General features: G+C 38.7%; 1 protein-coding gene across 1 annotated transcript in view; it reads left to right on the top strand.

Moving 5' to 3' along the window:
* Positions 1-207: 207 nt before the first annotated feature.
* Positions 208-21,051, top strand: part of march1 (membrane-associated ring finger (C3HC4) 1) — a 52,247-nt gene continuing 31,403 nt past the window's right edge. Inside the window, exons 1-2 of the mRNA XM_036516611.1 lie at positions 208-381; positions 20,959-20,988. Of these exons, the coding sequence (XP_036372504.1) occupies positions 379-381; positions 20,959-20,988 (33 nt within the window). The 5' untranslated portion in view covers positions 208-378. The remainder of the gene's footprint in view (positions 382-20,958; positions 20,989-21,051) is intronic.

Below are 21,051 nucleotides of genomic sequence, written 5' to 3'. Positions count from 1 at the left end.
TTTCTTTTTCTTTCAGCCACATTGTATCGTTTAGTATTACCCTCGATGTGCCAATCAATGTTTACCAACCTGTTCGCCTTTGTGTCGGAAACATTGATTCATTCAACATTTTTATCACCGCCTCTGCAATTGATTATTCCCGTCTTAGATCCCTGCACCCAACTCTACCCGAATGACATCATTTGAGTGGAACAGATTGAACAGTGGTCCAACGCTGCTGGAGATAGGGAGAGGATGCGGCGGCGTTTTACAGCGGAGTTAGTGGAAAGGCGTGTTTTCAGCTGTTGTGATTATTTTGGTTGGGAAAAGCAAAAGTATACGGAGATGCTAGTTCTTGTGGAATATAATGCACCGTGAAACCACGCTTTAATTTTCGAAATGGTAAGTACTCACACCGTTTCCTCTGCCGTCTTCTTCCTAGCTCCGATGTTGCTATGGACCTCTCTGCCGTAGCAACAAAATGTGTTATTAATTTCAATATTGCATTGGGAGATAGCTCTACCATGATATGCAGCAGTAAATGCAAGATTTCAAATTAGTCAGCTGCAATGCTTCCGCTCAGGAACTTTTTCTTTTTCGAAATTTTTCCGATGCAATTAACATTTATTGTTAAAGACCATTGATTTGCATGATTGCATGATTTTAAACACTGCTGTATTACACCAGCTGTGCATGTTTGTGAATTGTTGCTCTTACAATGCTAAAACAGCTGAATGTGGTGACATCACGCATAATGTCAGTTTGTATAGACAATAACTGAGGTCAGTTCGATGTTCTCAAATGAACTTGTTTGAGCAGTTGCAATAGATAGCTACTGTAATGTGCAGGCGTGACCCGGTATTCTTTTTCTTTTCGCTTTTAACACATGCACACAACAGTGTTCCCTCAACCTGGCATTAACCGATAACATGATGCATACGCAACGCAACGCAAATGATGCATTTGAAATGTTGAAAGTGGACCAACCTATTCATACCACTTTGTTTTTGCTTGCTCACTTGTAGGCTGTAATTCACCTACGGTAGGTGAGTGAGCTTTCTAGCTTGCTATCTTTCATTACAGTCGCACACGAAGATTAATTCTGCTACGCGTGTAGTGCGAGAGTTTTGAAAAAAAAAAAAAAAAATTAGTGAAGGTTTTTGTAAGACCGAGTTTTGGCACGTCTGATGAAGCTGCTGTGAAACGATGAATTGTGCGTAGCTACTCTGCGGTTATGCATATACAGTCATTCACCACTCAGAAATTGTTAGAATCATTGTTGCATATGTCGTATGGTTGGGGAAATATATTGTAATGGTCTGATGTTTTAAAATCAACAGTAATAAAAGTAACAAACGCTACCGTCATCATGAATAGCATTTATATTGTGCCTGAGGGTGACACACCTCAACCACCACTACTGTAAAGTGCCCAGCAAGACAGCAACAGCAACAATAAAAAATAATAATGGTACTAATATGTCTTTTTTAATGCATTCATACAATGCATTCATATGATCTGTTTAGAAAACATGTTTAAATGTAATGCTAAGCCGAAATAAATGACTCCTTATTTAATTGAATAGACCAAAATGTAGCTTATATGTATATCAGCTAAGTTTTGTATTTTATAGAACTGTCATATTGCCAGGATTGAAGACTCTGAAATAATGAGCACTGCTGTCTTGACAGCAACATAGTCTTGACATTGTAGGTGGTTTTGGAGGGGGCGGGGCGCTTAACAATAGTTACCCCACTCCAAATCCCATCCTGGTTTTCACAATTCATGCTTAATTTCTGCACTGTTATGTAAAACGCTGCATGCTACAGTGGTATCATTTCTTTATCGCGTGAAAGGACCTTCAGGTAATCAATACTGTTCTGGCACAATAGCAGCATTAACTTGATGGAGACCTTCTGCTATCACTGTTGGAAGTGGTGTGTGAAAGATGAGAATTAGAATGGGGTCACTCTGTGTCAAGTGTACCAGTGTTATACTCTGTTATACTCAGTGTTTCTCTCATTTCGCTACAAAATTTCACCCAGGGACTGCTGAGTTCAAAAATGACTGTCATCCAATTTTTCTTTTTCATTTAATTTTCCACTTTGAGGTGTGAACACTGGCAAAAGACAACCAGGAGGGAAAGAAGTGACCTTAATGAGAAGTCACCCTGACCTCAATATTAATTCCACCATGATGCATTGCACCTCATCTTGATAATGATAGGAGTATTTCTGAAAATAACTAAAATTTTGAAGTTTGCCAAAAGAACAGGCTCATTCCAGATACAGCCCTATTCTTCTGTGTGTGAAGGGTGCATCTAAACCATGTGTAGAAATGTGGACTTGTTACCTCCACAGAAGCTTGTCAGACAAGACAGAGTGACATTCCACTGGCCAGAGGCGAGAAATGTTTTTTCTACAAAGTGAAAAAGCAGTAGTATTGCCTGGGGCAATCAAGAAATGTATGGTTTCATAAGAGAATAATCACACAAGAGAAGTGGAGATAGTGCTGCTAGAGATATATTTAAGGAACTGATGTATTTTGCCTGGAACCAGCTTGATCTCAAAACACAAGAATTTGGATATCTTTAGGGGAAATGTGAGCATCTAAAAAAAATCCTCCCTTATATTAACAGTATTTTAGGTTAAAAAAGAATTTCCCATATTCCCACATTCCCATAGGCCAATACACTGGTATCACATTTATGAGCCAGTGGCAGTTATTTTGGTGTTATCTAACATCTGGAATGTGTTCATATTTGGAAAAAACAAATCCACTGTGTAGGGGGGTCAACTGTGCAGGGCAACATGTACCAAAATGATCTTGCGATGGAAAAGGAGCAAAACAGTCACAGCATTGCCATTGTTAAAACATCCGCTTCTTTCTTATGAAGTGTTCAAAATTTCAGTGGAAACTCCTCTGAAATGTTCAATAGAGTGGAGGTAATTTCACTGACCCTGCCACAAAAGCCTAGACAGAGAATATAATAATGACACCACAGTCTGTAGCCTGAGAACAGGGACAAACTCCCATCTGTTCATTCTTTTCACTCTGATAAAATAGTAACATGATTTTAGGGAAGTCTAAAATATTAACTGTGATACACCTGTGGGCATCTGATTATACTGGACTGCACCCAGTTGCATTAGCTAGAGTTGCTTTCTTTGGAATAACATCATTGTGCAACCCCCACACGCACATGTAATATATGAATCCTTAACAGAAGAAATGTGACATTAATTTTGACTTTCATCTATATAATAACTTTGCAATAATGGCTTACTGCCGTGTTTGCTGAATAGCTGTAAAGCTAACAATAGGTGTCCTTGCTTTTGCGCAGGTGTGAACTTATTTTTCATAACTTGGTGCTGCAGTGCACTCTGCTTAGGAGAATCAGATCCATTCAGGATGATTGCATTTTTATAAAAGGCTGATTCTTTAAAGCAGAGCTCGAAATGAATGGATAAAATGGACTCGTTTGTTGTGTCATCTTTACCATAAGACTATAAAAGGTTGTGTTGACATCTGTAGAAAGTATCTTTTCTTGCTGAATGGCATTCAGACACTTAGCTAAACAGGTAGGCCAATTAACAGCACAACCTTTTTCCCAAAATGTTACATGCTACATGCTTTGTTAACAGGTACAAGCTGCTGATTCCTAATACAAATATATTCAAATTCTGAAATCTTTTTTTTTTTTTAACTTATTCATCATTGAACTGGACACAGTATCACATTATATGTGAGTGATGACAGAAATTATTTTATAAGCAGATGTGTTTATTGTTAGAAGCAGATTTTTAAATAGCACTAATATCAGAAAGTTTTTTTCCTTGTGGTTTTGATTGTAGTCAGTAATGTATCAGCCAGAGGAAGTAGCCATAACATGCATGTGAAGCATGAACTAACAAATGATTCATGATTGCAGAAATGTCAATGTACAAACAAATTACTCAGATGTAGGTAGAATAAATGTTGCCCTGCCTGTGCCTGAAAGGTTCAGTAATACCACTCAGTGGAGACCAATTCCAGCACAGATTATCTGTGAAGTAAAAACAGAGTAATGGGGGCAAAGCTTGTCAGATCCTGTCAGACTTTAGGGGAGGGACTCTGCCTGCTCCACCCAGGTGCCTCCCAAACACTCAGGTATAAACACGGGAACGTAAGAAACATTTTTTTGCTAGGTATCTTAACGCAGGGCAGCTTTTTATAGCGAACCATCTCAAGCTGTGGTGTGCTCCTACATGCCTCTTGACTCTTAGTCAACCTGAATTAGAAACGGAAGTGCAATTCACACAGTGATAGCTGCTGTGCAGTTTGACTATATTTGCTCTGCTGTTTCCTTGTCTTCAGTATGTAACTGCGGCTGAGAGGGCTTGGGGAAGGTGTGGTTATTCTGAGGGCAGGAGGGAGGAGGAGTAAGGCCAGGCAGACATGAGTTTGGCAACGATGCTGTAGCTGTGATTTTATTTTGAAAACCCAGCGAGGCTGCCAGGCAGTGTCCCAAGGAAATAGTTCCAAAGAGCCTCTTACCGAATCTGAATTTAAACCAAAAAACACTGGCTGAACATCAAAAACAAAAGCTTTTATGAGGCAGGTCATAAACACAAGTGACCACAGTGGCCTATCCACCCTACACCACCTTCTCTCTCCTTTTAGACAGGCAATCCAATCAGACAGCAAGCAGCAGCTGCAGTGGTTAGTGTTGCAGTAACGGGCTACGGCCTTGCCTGCGAATAGGGCAAGTGCTGTCCATGGCCATGCAACGGGCCTAGGTTCATCTCCTGGGTTTCTGAACAGAAGGTGTCTCTGCTCCTGTGCCACCCTTCCCACTGGCGCAGTTAATCCCCGTTGATGCACGCTACCTGTTTGATGTAAAAGAGGGATGGGGGTGAAAAACATGAACAACATAAATCCACCCATTGTGGTCCCTCTGTGGCCATCCTTTATGGCGAGCGTGAGTGGGATGTTTTGGCAGCAGGAAACTTCTGAGGACAAGCAAACAGTGAGACACATAATGTTTTCATTAATGTATGGAACGTATCCTTGAAGGCGGAGTAGGATTTTATGCTAGGTACGTGGTATGGTATTTATATTCAGCCAAATCTATTGTGCTGTTTTTTTTTTTTCAGCTGAAAAAAAAATGTGAATTTTGATTTGGTATTCATCGGAACACAAGATAGTCCCTAGTAAAAGGTTGTAGGGTATGATTGTAGTGTCATTAGATTGATGCTAAGGGTTCAGAATGTATTAATTGAAATGAAACATTAGAAACCACTAAGAACCTCAGTCATTTGCATCTGAGAAACTTGAATTTTCAATAGGTTATAATTGCGTTCTTGAGGAATGGCTGAGAAATGTGCAAATGTATTGCCTACTTAAAACCCACTTGACATATGAAACAATTTCTGCAGCAGAATATTATTTTAGGTGGGAGAAATATCACCTCGTCCTTCAATTGTGTCATTCCTTCCGTCAATTAGGGACAGCTGTTTGGGCAGAGTTGCACTTTAGTCCATAGCCTCTCAGTATAAACAACTGAGTCACTTGTGCAAACACACAAAGGCATGTTTTTATACCCCAACTGCCACCCTCATCCCTCAGTACACATGCACACAAACGCAGACACACGCACGCACACAGGGAAAGAGGGCTCACCAGGCTGGTGTAACCTCATGCAGAGGCAGTGCTCCCCTGGACAGACACACACCCACTCACCGAGGTGTCTCACTGGCGCCTGTCTACAGAGACGCCACAGACACCTCAGTCAGTGCATGACAGCGCCACCCTCCCTCCCCCCCTGTGGGTTCGGGTGGCTGCCACTCCTCATGCGTCGCTGACGGCTCTCCCTGTGGATGCAGAGCGGCTGCAGTCTGCGGCGCATAGCTCCACAGGCTCGGCTGACAGAGCAAGGTCAGCCAGCCAAGGCCCACTTGTCAGCATTCAAAGGGACGGCCGGGCTTTTTCATCCAACGTAAGCTCACTAACATATAGGTGATAAAGTCAAAACTCTTTCAACAAAAGCTATAGTAAACTGCTTTAATATGTTTATCTTGCTTGATAGGATGCTTACTTCACAAAGGTGCTCATTTTCTTTTTTTTAATTTTAACAGATGTAACTGAAAGTTAATTCACAAAATCCATGAAAAACCACTGACAAGTGTATTTGAGGCTATATCAAAGTTGATCATGCTCTAACAGAAATTTAAAATTATACTACAGAGTTGGAGCTGAGATGAAGTAATTGCTACATCATTTTTCAGAATATGAGTGTGTGTACAATCAAGACATTATGAGCAAATGACTGTTTTTTATGCATTTGTGCAACAGGTATTATATCTTCATTGCACTTCAGTTTTAAAGGTGGATTATTTTGTATGAATTGCAAATTGGTAATTAGTGAAGATGTTGCTAGTGTGTGTTTAGGCAGTAAATTAATTTTTCAAACTATTGCTTTTTCCATCTTGATAGTTGCATATTGATAGAAATTACCCAAATGTGCAGATGACACATTAATAACAAATTGCACATGACTCACTAATAGCAAATTTAAAGTACTGATTATTCTGATGATTTACTATCACTTTGATATCTAGATTTCAGAAGTTATTTTCATCTGGATTTTTTTTAGATTATTTCTTTTATTATTTATTGTGATTGCAATGTTGTGTTTAGTTACTTCTTTTTTCTAATTGGAATAGGAAGATAATACGTCCACCTAGCGCCACCTCACCAGACATCCAAAGCACAGTGATTTTGTGGTGTTATTAGCTTTCAGGAAGGATGTGCATTGCTTATGAAAGTGGAAGTTCTGCTCTGGGCCATTTAGCACAGACACACTGAAACTCCATCTAAGAAGTGGACATAGAGCAATGTTAACTTTTAGCCTGGAAGCAGCTGGAGCAAGTCCAGTTGTATGAATATTGCTGTCTAAGATTCAGGGAAAGTGTTGTTTATAAGGACATATCAAAACAGGAGAGTGTTATTTTTTGGAAGAGTATGTGTCTTCTTACATTGTTGTATGCAGTAACAACAAAATATCACCTAGTCCCTAGATTATTTGCTTATGTTTACAAAGATTGCAATGCTTTGTAAAAGTAAAATTCTCAGTTATGTGTGTCCTTATCTTTAACTGTAGATGTAATCCATACCAAAAAGTGCTTTTTCAACAAATTATAAAACAAGCTGAGAAAATAAATGTCTCTTTGCTGTCTTACTTGGAGAGTTTGTGCCTCTGATGTTCCAAGATGTTAACAGGATATCAAGAGAGGAGCAACTGAAGGAATAAGGTGAGGTTGAGGGTGTGATGGTTCTCCTCTTGATTATTTATTGGAAAATACAGGAAGAAAAGGAGTAAATTGTGAATTGAAAACCACAAAAAATATGTGATCTTGGACTATGGGATATAATTTCTGTCCACAAATGTGTGGACATCTTTCATGAATTATTTTATTAGAGTTTCCAAGTGTTCTCCTTTCTTCTCTTTGATTCAGCTGGAAGTAAGGTTGTCTCGCATGCCTCAGCATTGCAGATCACAAATTGTTAGCTGTAATTTGTTATTTTCCCTAGTGGCATTACATGCTTTGATACCAAGAATTGTGACAGTCGTCCAGAAGTCTGCAGCCTCTTTTTGCATTTTCTCAAAGAATATGTCTGTATCTCACTGTTTCAGGTCTTGAACATCTTCAAACTGAATGTCCAGTAATTTTTGAAAATGTTTAATGTATTAATTGTTTCCTTTCTCTTACGTCTTTCAAGCATACTGGATTGATTTAAACAGTGCCAGGGCTGGAGGATAGATGGGATCTTTATTGTAGGCGGTTGCTCGTCAGACCTTTTGCTTGGGATCTGTGTTGGTGTGGAAACAGAGGCTCCAGGTTGGGCTGTATTGGCTCTGGAGCCATTTCAGCAGTACGGGAGATTTGAGGTTAGGAAGCTGGGAATCAATGAAGATTTCCAGCCCTACGGTTGCAGATGAAAATGTATTTTATGGCTCCGGGATATAATCATGGACACACTAAGTCATTTTTGAGAGTTCAGTGTCTCAGAAAGCTGCTGTAAATGGGTGATTTAGGATTTAGGTCGGATTGACATCAGACAGCAGCAAAGCAGCGTTTCTTCTCTAGGGAGCAGCTATTCATCCCAGCTTCACAGGACAGTGAAGTGAGATGCAGGTTCCTTAGCTCCCCCTGAAGGCAGCAGAACTATGCCATGCTTATTCTGAAAACCACACGTATTTTTGGTACTGTTGCCTGAAATTAATTATTGTGACTTTATGTGTGATTGTTATACAGTGTGATTGTATTTATTTTCCATTGACCTGATTGGCCTGACGGAGTCTCTCTGCCAGTCTACTCTCTGTCTGCTTCATATTTTACACACCAAGTGGTGATATAGTGTAATGATGCCATGCTGATTATGTTGCACTGCAAACTGAAATAAAGCAAAAAAAGAAAATGTGGTGCCAGAGAGATTTGCATCACAAAACTGCCACAAATTTGCACTAAAACAATAGCATTACTGGCATGACATTAATATCATGACTTCTTCGGCTGCAGCAATCCTTTTACAAAGGAAAACCAAAACTTAAAAACATTTAAGGTCATAGTGTTTCAATATTAAAACCTTTATCTCAGTTTTAGCAAACAATTTTTTTTTACCTATAAAAAATTTTATCAGAATAATGAACACATTTTACAGTAAGCTAGTGTTTTGCTGAATATTAACATATTTAATGCGGGTACTGAAAAAAATGGAGTACCCTAAAACTCTAAAACAAACTAAAGAGAAAAATACATTTTATTCACTTAGATTTTCGTCAAGAATAACAACTATGTACCGTATTTTAAATGTTGGCTTGGAGAGAGTCCATGTGAATGTGTTTTCTGTGGATGTGTTCCATTGAGTTCACCCAACTTTTTGTTATACCGCCACTGCATGGTCCTTGCTCAACAAACAGCAGCATTTGGCACAATGAGTACCAAGGACGAAACAAGTTGCCCAGCTCCACTCCTGAAATGGAACTTAGCTGGGCTAATCAGCCCCTAGAAATTGCTGTTAAACCTGAGGAGAGTGGTATTTAGCCTTTTGATCTTCATGTCTGCAAACCCCTTGTGAAGTTCGGCCTTTATTCTGATGTTGTTATGTTTAAGAGCACCTGATTGTAAAATGGAACACTTTCCAAAGATGAAGAGTCCCGGACAATGCATCTGTTTGATGATTTTACCTGGCCCGTGAAAAGTCTGATATCTGATATACACAGAAGCCGATGTTCTCGGACGGCTTTTACATCAAACACTGCACAGTTCTCTGATTGCAGGCCATGGAAATGAGACATGAGCTAACTGGCATTGTCAGTACTGGAAGAAACAGGACAGTTGAAAATATGAATTCTGTTACTCACAATATTGTCATAGAAGCAACACAAATCCAAAATGTGCATCATATGAATTTCTTAATTGATAAGACTGTATATCACAGACTATTTTTCAGAATCAAGTGATTATTTTTAATATTTTAATATATTATTTTCACATGGCCACGACATCACCACAGGTTTACTTTATTGCGTCCTTTTGACATAATTTACATGAAAAATCTCATTAGAAAACTCTGACACTGATTGTACAGTCACTGCAGGTGACTGCAGACTACATGGTGGCTAAAGTTAATAGTCGGCCACGTCTGTTTTTTGACCGACTATTGCATGTGTGCATCCCCGGTTAAAGATCCAGTCACCATGTTCTCCTGATAAATCCAGCTGTAAGATATCAGCTCTGTGCTGCTATAAGGGAACATTCGATACTGAGATTTGGATGTAAGCGTAGTACTCCACTTGGCTGAAGAATGCCCAAGAGAGATGCACAAACTGTGTCAGAGAAGACCTGCAGGCATTTTTAGGCAAACAGTTGTAATGTTTGGAGGTAATATATTTATTGTTATGTCACCTGTTTGTTTATGTGAAGAAAATCAAGGAAATGTTTGTATTATAGGATCATTACACTATATATATATATATATATATATATATATATATATAATAATAAATATAGCAGTGTGACTGTTCAATGTCTTATTTTAATAGCCAGCTTGTAAGGATCAAACCCCTGTCATACTTTTCAATTGTGAGATTTTGTTATCAGTATGATATTCCAGCTGGCACAAAATCCCTGAGAGGGACCACAGATGTGCTGTCTCCAAACAGTGATGTCACTGTAAGAGATTCACTAGACACATTATAAAGACCCATAAATAAATCAGCACACAAGAACAATGAGTCTATTGTGCCATTTTCAGCATATCATATGGAGCTGGATTCTGATTTTTTTGTAAGAGAGGTGATTTTAAGATACGCTTGTTTTCTCCTGAGGTTAGGTCAGAAGATTGCACTCATAAAAATTATAGTTTGCCAAACTCAGTTGTTAGTGCTGCTGTGTTACTGCAAATCAGACTGGATCTATTAATCTTACATGTTGCCTTTGAAAAAGAAAAATGGTGTGGTGTTCTGTAGTGAAGGAATAGTTTGGGTAAGCAGAAACATTGTGTGGTTCACCCTATACAAGAAGCAAGGACCTTGCTTAGGGGTAACATTTTTGCATGCTACATTAAAATATCTCCTTGTTCAGACTTCAGCTCCTTTACTTGATTTGCTTTTTGCAGAATGATATGTTGGAGGATGACCCGGGGTAAATATCCATTTTATAAATTATCATCTAGATCCTGTGATTGGCTGTTTTCTCAGGAAGCCCAATGATTGTCTCATAGTGTTTACTGTTTTTGTTGGTTTGCTATGTTAGTTAGCCATCTACCAAGTGTATGTCTGTATTACAAATAAAAACATTTCTTGGAGGCAAATACCTTTTTTGTTTATTGAAGAAAATCAAGGAAATATTATTACAACGGGAGCATGTCTTGGCAGATATGCCATTATATATTATTATGCAGGTATTGCATAATTAATTATATAAAATTATAGAATTATCTTAGTTCTAGTGGTTGTCTCACTTTAGAACAAGATCGTCATACTCAAATCAGGCATTCCTCAGATAACTGTAATATTGTCTTTATGTCAGACAAGGCTATGATAATGGCCAAACCGTTGTCATACTGCTTTTTCTTAGATTAATTTCAAATATTATACTTGCAGTGGAGCAAATATGACTGTCGAGTGTCTTATTTCACTCTCTAGTTTGTGAGTCTTCAGCAAGAGGAATCTATAAATGATGCTTGGCGGAGCATGAACACTGGGCAAAGGTAGAGAAAACAGATGGCGAATGCAACAAATGCTCTGAGCTCTGGCGTTTATAAATATGCATTCCCAAGACATTGCATTGCCTGGGGAAACAGTAGGTTACTTCATGGAGGAAAACATTTTTCATCTGCCTTCACAAATGAAAACGTTCCCTTCCCTTCTCGTGAAAATAATGCAAAATGATTGTTTATTTATTTTGTTTCTGTTGCTGTGGATTACAGCTGGTAATGTTCGCGAGTTTAAAATACGCGCTTAGTACAAATATAATAGCATTTAGTACAAATATAATAGTTATAGTCAAATTCATCTAAAAACAAAGATTATTGAAGGGTACAGATTTAATTCTTATTGTGTGTGAAGTGTTAGATTTGGCCATGGATCAGGAAATTGACATCTTTCCGTTCATATTGACTCTAGTGAGCGCTGCTTGGTCATATGACAACAAACGTGATTCTATGTGAGGTGTTCAAAAGTTTATGTGCTGTTGAATGTCTCAGTTGGCAATAATATTTTCAAGATAGAATATTTACATGACCTAAAATGTAGTTCTCACTCAAAAATTGGCCCCAGTGAGGGAAAAGAGGAATGTTCTCCATCTCCTGTGAATGACCACACATCAAATGCGTTTGAATGCCATTCTTATTGTTCTGCTTTGACTAGGGGGTAATTTGCACCCGTTTCTCAAGGGGAGGGAGCCGTGACCAAATATGCATGGCTGATTTACATATCAAACAGCATCTTTCATCTTTCCCTTTCATTTTCGTGGTTTCCAATAGTTGAGATGGAGATTTGCAGGAGAGGAAATGATTGTAAAATGGTTACATGGAAACAAGGTCAAATTCCGTATGAGTTACACGTGACGAGTGTTCACACATTTGATGTCACCATAGGAATCAAAGTGATTGACACTTGTAACAGTTCCTTGAAAGAGACTATAATGACATCTGTCCACAGGTTTAACTGTCATTTGAAGGGTAACTGCTGACAGAGAAGCATATTGACTGCTTGATTGGCCAGAGGAGGTACCATAGTCCAAAGAAAAGAGGAACAGTTTGAACGGTATAGATCACTATTCAATAGCCCTTTTCACAACTTAGAAGCTGTCTTATAGAGTTCAACTCAGATAAGAACAACTGATGTTCTAGTTACCTGGAACTGACCAGTAGCAGTAAGCTAGATGTGTGTACATTTTGCATTCATACATTTTAAAAGAGACTATCAATAGTTTGTAGTTCAGTATGCAGAGAGAACAAAAATATTTGTTGATCATAAGCACATGTTCATAAATTCCCCCCATTGCTACCTTTCTCTTTGTTGAGATTTGTAAATTGATTGAACTAACTTGGTAACTAATATGGTTAAAAAATAATGCTGCCAAAGGTTTTTTGACCTTTCCACCAGCTAGCTAACTAATATTGTCCGCTAACCAGCTACAGGCTCTACCTAGCTGATATCTCGCTGGTCTCGAAGCCAGTTGTTTTTTTAAGACCAAGATATTTAAAATAATTGGTCGCTGGAATTTACCACTTAATGTGTAATGAAAACCAACTACATGTTTTGTTTTGGGTATAAAAGAGACAAAATATAACAGTTTTACATATAAATATTGTAACTACATATGATTAAACTCTCACTTTTTTTGCATGTGAGTGAAAGAATAATACACATTAGTCAACACGCATGACAGAATCTAGGTTTTAATTAAGTGTTGCCTTGTATCTGAAGGCAGCACACTTGTGCCTGAATACATTAACTGTATCATTATCTATAGCTTGTGGAAAATTTTTGTATTTGAAAGGGGGCAACCATATAACTACCTGAGGACATGGTTTTACAAGCTTGGGAGATGATTAAGTCCACCAGTATACCAGAGGTGTGATTTCACCCTCAATGTACATGCCATATGCCACCTCAAACAATTCAGTTTAACTGCCAGCTTTACACTACCTCTGTGACAGCATGAAAGCTGACTCAAAAAAGTTGTGAGGAGCTAAGCAGCTTTTTGGCAGTACCCTTTTACACTGAAATGAAGGCAGCTTTAATGGTGGGATTGAAGCTGTCTTAAGGCTAGTTCACTCTGTGGCATGAAAAGGATTGCTCTGAGAAAACCCAATGAAGAGTTAACACTGTGGTGTTGTTTCCTTGTTCCACGGTAATGGCCAATGACCGCAAAGTCATGTCCGTAGCAAAGAAAATACACACAAGAAAAATGCAACCGCCGGCCCATGTAGCGTGGTGTGTTTAGAGGGGTGTTTTGTAACAAGAAATGGCTGTGAATGTAAAAATGTTTTTCTTGCCACAGTAGTCAAGTATTTCAGATTGATTTTGTTCCACAGATTCAGCTTAGGGGTTTTCAGTACTCACAGCATTGAGGTGGAGCATTGGACTGCTAAAAATCATATTTTGTCCATGCTACAAAACAAAATTGTGATTCCTTTGTATTTTAAAGAGAGGGAGAGAATAGCTAAAGAAAATTTTAAAAGTGTCATTATTCTGCTATTATTTGTGATAGTTTCATCTTTTGATTTATCCAACTCAGTGGTACATATGGTATGGAACAATCCTGGAGATTACTATATGCTCAGGCACACTTGCCCTTACTTGTAAGATTAAAGTAAATAAGTGAAGTAAAATCTCTAATGGATTTTACATTTATTTATGATGCTGTGGATGAAGTCGCTGTGATGCATAGCATCTGACATGTGGAATCCCTGAAGCCTTTATGAGCACTACATAATTCCTTCATAAGAAGTGCATCAGCGTTCATATACACTTGTGCCAGTTTACATAACCCATCACAGGGTATGCAATGGCATCATTCATGTAATAGTTGACATTAGAGTGACATATCAAATCAGAACGTTATGACAAATCCACACACAGCATGGATCGTGACACAGCACAGTCTTAGACTGCCAGTTTTGGACAGGAGCCTGAATATATCAACACCAACAGAAATTTTAACTCAGTTAAAAAATATACAGTCCCATTCCATCATGCTCAATATTTTCTTGTGCTGCAGATACTTTTGCCACACAAATTTCCCCTGCTGTGCAGTCTCTCAGCGTGATGCGATTTTAGTAATGCTGCTTGGCAGTTGATCCAAACAGGGCAAGAACACATCAATTACCTTGCAGACTAACCCATGGATCCCCAAAAAAGTGTATGCCACATAAATATGGCTATACTTGTATTAAAAAATTTTGGTTTGCAAGACATGTCATTCATTCATGTATACAATAGTGGTTAATGTTTTAGACCCAATTTTTTAACAGTGCATGTTTTGTTTAATGAGAAAATACATCTTTTATCACTCTCTCATTAATGAAGAACAACCTAACATATGTTCAGATGTGGAATTATTTCATTAATGTGTGTCGCAGTAACAACAGGTATAGTATACTAGTCACAGAAAAATTTGTGTCAATGTCTGTGATAGGGGTATAGCACATATTTTTCACTAGTATGTCAAGACACATCACAACTCCTCTCATGACCTACCAGCTGGTCCCACTGCAGAAATCACAATTCCAGTCCCCAGACAAGCATGTTGTAGATTGAAGTAAATAACACGTCTTAATTGCACCACAGTTATGCCAGTGAATACAGCATAGCAGGAAACTGTTTTGTGAGAGAATATCTATTCATATTTTTGAATTCATATAGTACACACTTCACATTTTGAAGAAGGGAGGTCTGGAGATAGTCAACTGTAAAAACAACTTCTCTGCTGCACTTTCTGGAGAGAGAGAGGGAGAGCGAGAGAAAAAACTGTCTGTTTACTTATATCTCCAGTCACCAGGCAACAAGAAATAGGTTAGGATTTGTTATCCAACTGTCCTGGGATTCTAAATCTTAATTATTTCCTGGATAAAAAATATGAGTTTATAAGTCGGGGGATAGACTTCTTTTGAGTCACACTAATCAGAAAATTGTCTTATTTTAAAATATGTATTTTATCATTTATCATTCTGCCTTTTGATAAGCCCTGTATCATTTTGTGATATAGGTTAAATTCGTATTCAGAACAACATTTGTGTAAAATAAAATTAAGACTTAACAGAATATAATAACTGTTTTTGTATGTGTGGGCATGTGTATTTGGCAGATATAGGTAAGCAGCTCATTTTAGTGTTCATTTGACCAAACAGAAATAGAAAGTTAGAGCTTACATTTTACTTATACAGTATGCCACTTGTGTATATGCATTTTTAATCTTTTTGGTAATATATTGATTTCAAACAGTAGGGCCTAACCCAGATAACTAGCTAACACCTTAGCATGCAACTACCAACTACCTCCAAATGAATGGCTTCCAAATGTCTTTCAGCTTGTTTGGAAATTGCAGAGATATTGCAGAGACTTCAGAGAGGGATTGCAGAGACTGCCAAGACAGTCCAGAGTCCTGGGAGGTTATTGGTCAGGTTTGAAAGTAAATGGTCAGTAGCTTGTGACAAACTTGTAAGTTAATTGCTGAGTGCTGGCTTGTGAAGAATAGAAATGAACAAGCAAGCTAACCATGGTTGGCTTTGGAAAGCTGTAGCCAGCTAGGAGCATGTTCAGTAAAAAAAACACGCTGTTTAGTCGATAATTATAATTTAGCAGCATTTGCTTTGGTTTTGTTTTAGCTCTTTTCAATTTTTAAATTCATGATCAATGTGAATTTGTAACTATAAAATGTAATATAAAAATTGTAAATAAAAATATAAATAGATGATATTTATAATGTAAAAACTTACAGGTTTTAAATTGTAGACATCGTTATATAAGCTATATAAACATATATATATATATATATATATATATATATATATATATATATATATATATATATATATATATATACACATATGTTATATGTTATCACTTAATAAACAGATGTACAATAATGATCAGGCATTACATTTTTAGTTGATACAGAGGCACATTTTGTAAAATAATATTTTCATGTACATCCTGTGATTCAGGTTGAAGGCTGACTCTGTGGAGTCAGATGTCTCTGGAAATTGGCTGTCACTTCATACGGACATGGAGCTGTAATGTCATCATCAATCATGCTTTTTAGCACCCTGTCCGATGACTTCCTGAACAGATATTTCATTGTGATGAATCGGTTTGTAAAGGTAGGCTACTCCTGTCGATGTGCAAATAAAAATGTCTATCGCTGAAGTAACGGTAGTGGAGTGTGCATAACCTATGTATAGACAGGTCTGACTGAAATGAAAAGATGACAGGGAAATGGCTGGTGAATTTGGAGAAATCACATTTCAATGAAAAAAAAAATTCAATGAAGCTGTTGCCAGTTTGTCATTAATACAGTTTGATTTCAAATGAGGACCTCTGCTATCAAACCTGAATGTCAAACAACAACAGGCAAAAATAGAAATATGAGATCAGTACTTAAATACCTTTTTTCTTTTAAGCCCCAGTAAACACTATGTGTTTCTTCCAGCTTTTAAGGTTTATAAGGTTATTTGATTATTCATTTATTATGCCTTGTTAAAAGATGTGACATTTCCAGAGCAACCTTGCAGCACGGGAGTTAGGGAATGGAACTTACAAAAGGAGGGAGAGGTTAAAATCCTGAGATCCTTTGCACCCTTGAGTACCTATTGTTATTGGGATTGCTTCAGTAAATGTTGTACTTAACCAGAATTGCCTCTGTGTGTATTGCACTCAGCCCGAATTGCTTTAACATTGCTTTAATGTGTATAACTGGATCATTTGTAAAATGTAAGCAAGGTGTTAGTGCTTTGTACAGTACCAGTCAAAAGTTTGGACACACCTATTCATAGGAGAGTTTTTCTTTAATTTTTTCTTTATATTTTCAATATTTTAGAACAATAGCAACGATATCATACTTATGAAATAAAACAAATGGAATTATGCAGTGACCAAAAAAATGTTAAACAAATCAAAGCTATCTTGCATTTTAATTTTTTTAATTAAAAATTTATATGGTCTAAGAAACAAATTTCAAGCCTTTAAGCATAAGTCTTTAAATCAAAATGTATATGAATGCATGTTTCCCATTATGTTAATCAGGTATGGCCAAACTTTTGACTGATACTGTAAGTCACCCTGCTATGCTAAATTTGAGAATGTGTTTTAATAGCATCTTCCATCTCTGTGTACTATTACCTTTATTTTAACATTGTGTGTACTGCTAGACTGCCAGAAAAAAAGATTTTTTGCTGATAGCTGAACCTGTATAGGGAAAAATATCCCCTAACACGGACTGGGGTTTTTTTAGGCCAATACCTGTAGTTGTGGAATGAGATCAGTGAAGCCCCGGTGACCAGCAGAAAGCTGAGCTGCTCCCCATCCGCCAAGCAGCTGGTCCTCCACAGGGGCGTGGTGTCCACTGTACAGATATCTCTCATCCTAACACACAGCCTCCAGTGACAATACCTGTACATCTCTATCTACAGCTCCTTCTGCACCTCACCCCCACCATTCTTGTCTTCCGCCTGTAGGAAGGAGCTTTTTTGCGCTTGAGTCCACAGGATTAGAGGGTTGTATGTGCAGAAAAGACTGTTATAGGTGATAAGTTTTCACATACCACACTTTAACACTGTTTTGTAATGGATTTCTCTATTAATATTCATAGTATTCATTTGAGAGGTAATGAAAACGCAATCTCAGTAACTTAACTCCAATTCGGATAGGGTTTTTTTTTTTCACGGAAGTGCAATTGCACATAGAACCTTTGTTACTTTATACGCTATCAGAATTTTGAGAGTAAGGTTCTATGTGGTACCAGTACCCAAACATATTGTCAATTTTCAAAGCAAATCAGAATCAATTTCTGCATTTTAGTGTTTTTCAGGAAGTGCAGTACTCTTTTGTGAGAAATTTCTGCCTGTAACATTGAAAGTACTAAACATAGATTTCCAAGGAAGTATCACTCTTGTAAGTAGGCTTATTAGGGGTGTGCAGTTGCAGACACAGCCTTGTTATTCAAAGTCCAAGAGGGTTTGCCCAGAATTTAAAATGTTGCCATATTTATAAAAGAAATTTAAAATATTTAACATTTTGTACATATAAAGAGCAATTTACACAGCATTCTTACAGCAGTAGCTTATTCCGGACAAAACTGTCAGTTGGAACATCCTAATTCTGAGGCCTTATGTTTTCTATTTTTGTGGTCTATGATCTAAATGTTGCTCTTGAAATAGAATCATGCAGCTTTACCAATGTCAAAAGCGCAATTCAAGGTATATGTAATTTACATGTACTGAGTGAATATATTAGCTGGCTGTGTGATTTGACACAACTTTTAAATTCTCAGCATTTTCTTTGCGCTCCACTTTATTCCTTTTGTCTGTGCTATGCAGTCCGGGAAAATTTTTGATATTTTAATCTTGTTAAATAAATTGAGAGTAAAGGCTTCAGAAAAAGAGACTGTGGGTGCACTTTCACACTCCTGCTCGAACTGTATTCCCATATTTGTTTCATGACTTTTAATTAATTCCTCAACTTTGTGGTAACTTTGTACAGCTGTCATTTGACTAATGCTTTGTCTATTTTACTTTGTCTGAACAGACAGCGGGTCTGTCTAGGGAAAAACAAAATACCAGTTGGCTTCCCACACTTAGTTTTCACACAAAGCTGAAGACACCATGCATGATCCCTGAGGACCTTTGTAAATTACTGACAATTACACGGGAACATTAATGTTCTGAACAATGCCTGTTCTTTCTCAGAGACTCTGGGAGTATATGAAGTGACTTGAATCCTCCTGACATGTGTCCAAGATATGATGCTAATGTGGAAAATATCTTAATAAAAAAACATGACAGGGCCAGTAGATGATAATAGTGAGGTCCACAAAAGCCTTTTCACTCTGTGGTGGCAATCATTATGGGTGCGTGTGTGCGTGTATGTGTGTGTGTGTGTGTGTGTGTATGTGTATGTGTATGGGTGAGTGGGTAGTGAATAGCTGATATTAATAACAAGGTCATCCTGTCAAGGTTCGCAATCATTTGTGTATTTGTGCATTTCTCTGTGTACATGACCAAATGATGTTGTGCCAATATACCTTCCATTGACTGGCCTAAATGGTATCTAGCTGGAGTGATGGAATTTTGTCAGTGCTCCCGCCCCCTAGCTGTGGTGTTTTTGTTTTTCCCTGTCCATGTGCTTTTGTTTTCCTTGTGTTCTTAGCCCTGCCCTGCTCCCCGCCCGGTTCTCCACCTGCCTGATTAGCTCATCGCCTTCACCTGCCTGCCTGCACACCTGCTTCCCGTCCCCTTGTCAGCCCTGCCCTATATCTTCCCTGCGTGTCCCTGTCCTGTTGCTAGTTTGTAGCAGTGTGATTCTGCCTGTTTCGTCCCTGCCGTTTTCTCGTCTTTGTGCTGTTTCCCGTTTTTTGACCTGCCCGTTTTCAACCTGATTGCTGCCTGCTGCTCTGCCCTGTTTGCCCGGTATCTCTGCCTGCCCGGTGTTCGACCCTGCCTGTTCTGGTTTTCCTGTACCTGGATTTACCCTTGGACTGCCTCTCTGGTTTTGACCCTGCTTGTTAACTGTTTACGGTCTTGCTTGCGATTTCATTAAATCGTTTTAATTTTCACTAAAACCGACGCACCTGTGGTCTGCGACTGAGTCCTTGCCTGGGCCCCGACAGAATTTAGCATTAATAATGGCGTCATCATGCTGTCGCTTGTTTTTAGCGGATGGTGAATTGGCTTTTGCTGTTTATTTGTTGCTCTTGTAAGTGGTCACAGGTTACGTATGTGTAGTAATCCACCAAGTGGTATATATAACTCAAAAGAGACTAAGACGCATGCACATGTAAGCTGTGGCTATGTAACTGTAGTGGCTGTTTTGCAACATGAACAGTATGTAACAGCCATATTGACTGTTAATTAAGCAGCTGGACAATGTGGAGTGCAAATGTGTGCATTCACACATTAAATCATTCCTATACAGCTTTTTTTGGTTTTGAAGTAGCAGGCTGTTGGCAATAATTGGCAATTGCCTCCAGGTGATAAACTGTGCAAACACAAACATCCCAGAGATATTATTTCACCCTCCTTCCCCACTCTATTGGTGGAATCTGCACACCCATAGCTCTATCAACCTATAGTTACTCATGCACGCGAGGTGCTGATTGGTCAGACCAGAACACCCGCTGGTTTACAGGTGCCACTCCCTCTCTAACCATGCGGTGTAAGTGGGGGTGGCGAGTCCTGCCGGTGTGCAGGGAGCTCCTCTGATCTAATCAGATTAGATGCATGCGCTACACAGCGGTCTATCTGTGTTCTCCAAGAAGGATGGGATTTGGGTTTTAAAATAAGTGCTAAGCCCCTCCAGCCTTCTGCGCATTTGCCATGTGAGCACGCCACAGCAACCCGGTGCGCGGGGTGTCCGTTCTCTGCAAACGTGGGACCAGGAGCCATTAGCACGGGCGGCTAAGACTCACCAGACCAAGGCTTCCGCGGTTGCCATGACAGTTATTAGGTGCTAGGCGCAACTGAATGGGCAGATCTCGGTGCAGGTCGCTGGGGGGGGGAACTGTAGCGGCAGAGTTCATGCTCATTATGACTGACATTAAGCCTGATGCGTCACAGGGCATCATCTTCCACACTGCTCTCTTTCAGCGCATATAGGTGATTGTTATTGTTTTGTGAGCGTGATGAGTGAATGTCTTCTCTCTCTTAACGTCTACAGCTGAGCATTGCAGACAGTTTTTGACCTTTTTTGTCTGTTCTTCTCTCTGCTAGAATGGAAGTGGACGTTGTGAAAGAAATGATGTGAGCGGTTATGCATGAATGTTGCCTCATCGGTGTCAGAGAATAAGAAATCCCCGAAGGTGC

This window comes from Megalops cyprinoides, chromosome 22, assembly GCF_013368585.1.
Source record: "Megalops cyprinoides isolate fMegCyp1 chromosome 22, fMegCyp1.pri, whole genome shotgun sequence".
In the NCBI taxonomy this organism is placed as follows: Eukaryota; Metazoa; Chordata; class Actinopteri; order Elopiformes; family Megalopidae; genus Megalops; species Megalops cyprinoides.
This window is presented reverse-complemented; position numbering and strand designations above follow the sequence as displayed.